Source organism: Tursiops truncatus, chromosome 16 (assembly GCF_011762595.2).
Source record: "Tursiops truncatus isolate mTurTru1 chromosome 16, mTurTru1.mat.Y, whole genome shotgun sequence".
NCBI lineage: Eukaryota > Metazoa > Chordata > Mammalia > Artiodactyla > Delphinidae > Tursiops > Tursiops truncatus.
Window position 1 is genome coordinate 13,540,470 of NC_047049.1, and position 6,000 is coordinate 13,546,469.

Consider the following 6,000-nt stretch of genomic DNA (forward strand, 5'->3'; position numbering starts at 1 on the left):
TGAAGAGCTTTCAAAAGCAGCAAGGCTAACCTCCCGCCAATTCACCACTTCATGAAGAGCCAAAATAGAGACTCTAGAATTGATGTAATGTGATCCAACTTGCTTAAACCAGCCAGCACTCGTGCTGCTGGGTTCTACCCCAGCCTTGAGCTACAGAGAATCGTTGAGCATCGTAATTAAGGGACGTGGGCCCAAGAACATCTGTTGCTATTGCAGAGTCTTCACGAGCAATTCTCACACAAAAAGAAGCAGTTTCTACAAATGATGCAGCTGCGTGAGCAGGAGAGAGGAAGGGGTAGGATGGGTGAGGGGCTTCTGTGGGATGTAAAGATACAACGTTCTTCCAAAAAGGCCCGGAATCTTTGCTACTTTCTCTCTGTTGGTAGATCGAGAGAAAGGTTACAAGATATTTTTCTGGGTTCATCTAAAATGATGAAATAAGGAGATGTTTGGATTTCTGCTTAGTAAACGGGTACGTCCTTCATATTTTGCTCAGCTCTGGTTGGAATAAATAAGTTGCTTTTGCAGCATGTGTAAATCCCCGCCCCCACAATACACACCCCTTTCAGTATCCATAGCAGATGGTAAATTCTGTGGCTGCCAGTTCTATCATAATATGGTTGCAGAAAATAGAAAGCACAGCAACATGAAGACCTCTGATAGAACACAGCTGGTGTTGGGAGACTGCTTCTGAATCTGCTGGTGATGACTATAGAGTTAGTGTGAAAGCACATAGCTGGACTGTAGAAACTTGTTACTTGAATGTTGGGATAAGACTGTGATGTTGAGACCCGTTATTAACCAAAGCATGTCTACCTGGGCCTTATGAGCGAAGAGCATGGGCCATGGGTGGGCAGACTGTCAGGGTGGTGGGGAAGTACAAGGGGAACAGGTACTACATTCTAGAAAATGAGAGGAGCGTTCCTGAAACAGCTGGCTAGCACGCTCATGAAGTTAGGTGTTACACTATCTGGTGGGGGAAGGATCTCATAAACGTATTTGAGAATCCAGGACTCTATAGAGTGTTTAGAATTTTAAACACCAAAAGACAATAAATACAATTTACATGTGAAGTTGGGACTAGAAACTGTATTAGAATTACTTTTTTACAGAAGTTAAATTGACACAAGAAAACTTTAATGAAAGGATATGGCTTTTCCTTTAGAAAATGGTCCTGCCTGACCCCTCTTGTGGAGGGTCTAGGTCAGGATTTAGTAAATGGCTTTGCTAGTTTAACACCGTGTACTCTAGCCAGAATGGATTTACCCAAATGAACAGAGATAGGTTTTTAAAACTAAAACTTCTAGAAAGTTTCAGTTCCTGAGAGACTGACGTACAAAACTGAACTGCTTTCTTAATTTTTTTATTTTAAAAATATTTTAAAAGCATAGAAAAGGGCAGAGAATAATATAACAAATACACACCTCACAGAATTAGCTTATTTTTTTTTGAAACTTAAAAAGAAAAAAGAATGCTACAGATAAAATTGAAGGTCCTTTGTGTCACCCAGCCCTAGACCCCTTCCCCTCCCTATCTTTTAAGAGGCAGCTACTGTTATGTATTTTGTGTGTATCCTTCTAGTTCATGTTTTTATGTTTTTATATATACCATATGTATTGGGAAATATACAGATACAATATAAATATATAAAGTGTTTTTGTGTGCTTAAGGTATCATTTGATATATATTCTATAATTCCTTTTACTCAACATTATGGTTTCTGAGGTTTATCTATGTTGATACATTTAACTTCATTCATTTTCATTTATAGTGTATTATATGGATATACCATGATTTATTGTTATTATAAATGCAGAACATGTTTGTATAGATCATTTTGTACACATTGCTAGAGATTCTAGAATCTAGAAGTAGAATTGCTGAGTCATAGGGTATGTACAAGTCCAATTTTGTTAGTTTATTTCCAAAAGTAGTTATGCTAGTTGACATTTCATCTGCAGTATGTGAGAGTATCCTACATCTGATCCCAGACTTCTCCAGTTTTTGCCAGTCTATTAGATGAGAATATCTTACTATTTTAATTTGGGTTTTCCCAATTATCAGTGGCATCATAATTTTTTAGCCATTGACATTTGAAAATAAAAATATCCAAAGGTGTGAAATCCCAAAAAACATATCCCAGATGTGTTTTTCTGACATGGTAGGATTAAAATATAACTTTGTTCATATGGTCCTCTTCGTATAATAGTATTCCCACACAATTAAAATTTTAATTGTCATTCTAATAGCTAAAATCACTTTTTAAAGTTTTAGATATTTTTGATGAAAATCTTCCTAAAATGTGTTTTACTTCCTATTTTGTGAAAATCGGGGTGAATTGAATTCAGTTCTCATAATGAATGTTAGGTTTTAAAAAAATTCATTAATGTCTACAGAGCCAGTTTAGATACTTGTTTCTGTACCTGATACCCTAAAAGATCCTCATGCTTTAATAAGTTATTTTTGCCTTCCCTCCTTTTAATTTGCTACCTTCTTCTATTCAGAATTCTAAGGATACATGGATGGTTTTTTCTTGAGTGAGAGAGTGCATGGGACTTGGGCAGCAGTTTGCCTCCAGGCAGTGGTCACTTCCAGTGTGCCCCCAGGGTTCTGGATAATTGAAACTGCGCAGTTTCAGCAATCTGACCTGCGGATGAGTGGGGTTTTTACTGTGTCAGCAAAATACCTACTTAAAAAGAGGCACAAATATTCTCTTAAAGAATGAATACATTTTAACTCAAGGATGTTAAATTGGTCTGTTACTGAAGAGATAATGAGCCTGGAAGGTGACTCATTATCTTAGAAGGTCTGAGAAAATTGGCCAGATACAAGTGGTACAAATATCATGCTGGTGAGCAGTAACAAATACCATGTGGCCATTCATGCCTTTTTTCCCTTCGTATATTTTTTTTCTTTTTAAAATTATTCTATTTTTCTTCTTTTTTATTGAACTATAGTTGATTTACAATATTGTGTTAATTTTATGTGTAGAGCAGAGTGATTCTGTTGTGTGTGTGTGTGTATTCTTTTCCATTAGGTTATTACAAGATGTTGAATATAGTTCCCTGCGCTATACAGTAAATCCTTGTTGTTTATCTATTTTATATATAGTGATATGTATCTGTTAATCCCGTACTCCTAATTTATCTCCGCCCTCTCCCTTTTGGTAACCGTAAGTTTGTTTTCTATGTCTGTGTGTCTGTTTCTGTTTTGTAAATAAGTTCATTTGTATTATTTTTTAGATTCCACATATAAGTGATATCATATATTTATCTCTGTCTGACTTACTTGACTTGGTATAGGAATCCCTAGGTCCATCCATATTGCTGCAAATGGCACTATTTCTTTTTTATGGCTGAATGATATTCCATGGTATACATATCACATATCTTCTATATCCATTCATCTGTTGATGGACACTTAGGTTGCTTCCATGTCTTAGCTATTGTACATAGTGCTGCTATGAACATTGGGGGTGCATGTATCTTTTTGAATTAGAGTTTTTGTCTTTTCTGGATATATCATTAATGCTTTTTAAAGATTTTTATTTTTTGTTTTCATAAAATTGTTTATGTTTGCTCTTTCTTGTCTTTCCAAACTTATGATATAAAGTTAACATTTCTGCTTTTTTCTCATTTCAGTGTGACAAAATTAGGCAAGAACGAGATGAAGCGGTTAAAAAACTGGAGGAATTTCAGAAAAGTATGTGAGCATTTCAGTGGAATTGTTCTAACACATACAACTGTGCTTTGGGATTATGTGGGTAGACATGTACCCTGTGTTTAGTTGCTGATGCATTGGGTGTCCAAGAAAGGAAGAATTGTCTTCCTATTTGCCCAAAAAGTACTCTGGCATTACTGTGATTTTTAAAGAAATGGATTGAGCGTTATTGTTTCATAAGTATATTATTTATATATATATATAAAACACAGTTTGTACTTGTTATAAAAAATTTTACTATACAGAACAGTTAAAAGAGAGCAAATTTGTTATCTTCACTCTTTGAGAAAAGCCAACATTAGTATTTTATAGTCTTTTTTTCCTGATCTTTTATCTGTGAAATATATGTATCAACAAAAAATACAGTCATGCTTTGCATTCAGTTTTATAGCCTACTCTTTTCAGTAAACAGTATATTATAGTCATCTTTGCATGTCAGTAGAGATATGTATATCAGTTTTTAGTGTTGCCCATAGTATTCTATTATATGATAGTACCGTAATTTATTTAAACAATTCTTCAGTGATAGATGGATTATTTCTGGTTTTTAGTAATTATCAATAATGCTGTGACAAGTATTCTTATACATACATTTTTACAGTGGTCTGGTTAGTTCCTTAGGGTAATTTATGGAAAAGGAATTCTAGGTTTACAGAACTATACATTTTTAGGAGTTTGAATGGTTGAAATAGCCCTCTCACCAAGGAAAGTTATATTCCCACAGAAGCTTTAATAATCTTCTTAATTTTTGCTATGTTATTTTTTATGTGATGTAAATCTGTTATTACTTCATCCCCTAAAATAGAACATATCTGATCACACTCAGAAGGATCAGAAGGAAATAAGTCACGGGAAAGGGCCAGACCTTAGCAGGGAGAGTGACCCTCCCCCTTAGAAGCAGGGCCTTTGTCCATCCTTCTGCAGATGCCATGTTAGTCAGGTTGTTTGATTATATCATAAAGCGTTGACTTGGTAACTACACCACAAAGCATTTTATTCTTGTTGAAGGTAAAGCAGCTATAAAAATGCAGCATTACAGTGAAATTTCAATACCCAGTTTATTTCAGGTATCTGGCTGTAACGAGGAAAACCAAAAGGGAATATTGTTGATAAAACCTATCTTTGGTGGCCAATATGCTATGACAGAACTATTTTTTATCTGTGAATGTGTGGATTGTAGCTGTTTAGGACCTTCTCCTTCCCTAATGCAGGATTAATGGGACATTCTTACACTTGAACTGACACTGGGTTACAGCTTCAAGAGTTATACCATTGACATAGTTACCAGTTAATGTGTTTGAATTAGTTATTGATATTGGATTGGCATACTCTGTGCAGTGGGAATAGTTCGAATTCTTATGGTTGGAGTTATAAAATGTTTTGGTCCAGGTAGGTAGTAGGGATTTTACCTCTTGCATTATGCAGAAATGGAAGCAACTTCCTACCAAATCAGCCTACCTTTAGAGTAACATGTAAACTTTGCTTTCATCTACCATTTCTCTTTTCCATTTCTCTTCCTCTAAATACCTTTGATAGTTTTAAAAATTTACATTTTTCCTTATGAGCAACTCAAAGCTTGAAAGAAATCATCTTTATTGTTGTTTTCATTCAATTTTTACCTTTACTACATCAACCTAATTTAAGTTTGGATGGCAGGAGAACAGAGTATTAACTCTTCACTCAGTCTCAAAAGAACAGAAAATGGAGACTAAGAAAACTTTAAATATTTGTTAAAAAATTGAGTTAAATGGTTCACGACTTTAGAACATAGAGTAGAATTTCAGATTTGGAAGGGAATGAGGCAGTTTTCACCAGTAAAAGGCACCATTTGGTGTGAATCCCTGTAGCCCTGAGCAATTCCTTCATTAGTAAAAATGGAATAAATGACCCTACCTTATAGGCTGTTCGAGGATTAAATGAGATAATCCATGTCAAAAGTGCTGAACACAGTGCTTGGCACTATAGTAAGTGCTCAATAAATACTAGTTGCGGGCTTCCCTGGTGGCGCAGTGGTTGAGAGTCCGCCTGCCGATGCAGGGGACGTGGGTTCGTGCCCCTGTCTGGGAAGATCCCACGTGCCGCGGAGCGGCTGGGCCCGTGAGCCATGGCCGCTGAGCCTGCGCGTCCGGAGCCTGTGTTCCGCAACGGGAGAGGCCACAACAGTGAGAGGCCCGTGTACCGCAAAAAAAAAAAAAAATACTAGTTGCTGCTACCACCATCTCATTTACTGCACCATCCAGGGCTTGACTGCCCTTCAGTATTAAGAGTTTGTATCATTTA

The 6,000-nt window shown here is 36.2% G+C and overlaps 1 protein-coding gene and 1 long non-coding RNA gene across 8 annotated transcripts in view; both read left to right on the top strand.

The window, feature by feature from the left end:
- The window catches only part of SHTN1 (shootin 1), a 103,223-nt gene that overhangs the window by 20,461 nt on the left and 76,762 nt on the right, over window positions 1-6,000 (top strand). For all 7 annotated transcript variants that reach the window (XR_012326885.1, XM_019940063.3, XM_073793918.1 and 4 more), the window contains one exon: window positions 3,642-3,702. Coding sequence is in view for 4 of the 7 variants with exons in the window: in XM_019940063.3 (XP_019795622.1) it covers window positions 3,642-3,702 (61 nt within the window). In the remaining 3 variants the exon portion in view is untranslated. The remainder of the gene's footprint in view (window positions 1-3,641; window positions 3,703-6,000) is intronic.
- LOC141276786 (uncharacterized) overlaps window positions 3,736-6,000 on the top strand; it is a 4,873-nt gene continuing 2,608 nt past the window's right edge. Inside the window, exon 1 of the long non-coding RNA XR_012326887.1 lies at window positions 3,736-6,000. This exon is cut by the window's right edge and continues 518 nt beyond it. This is a non-coding gene — a long non-coding RNA (uncharacterized lncRNA).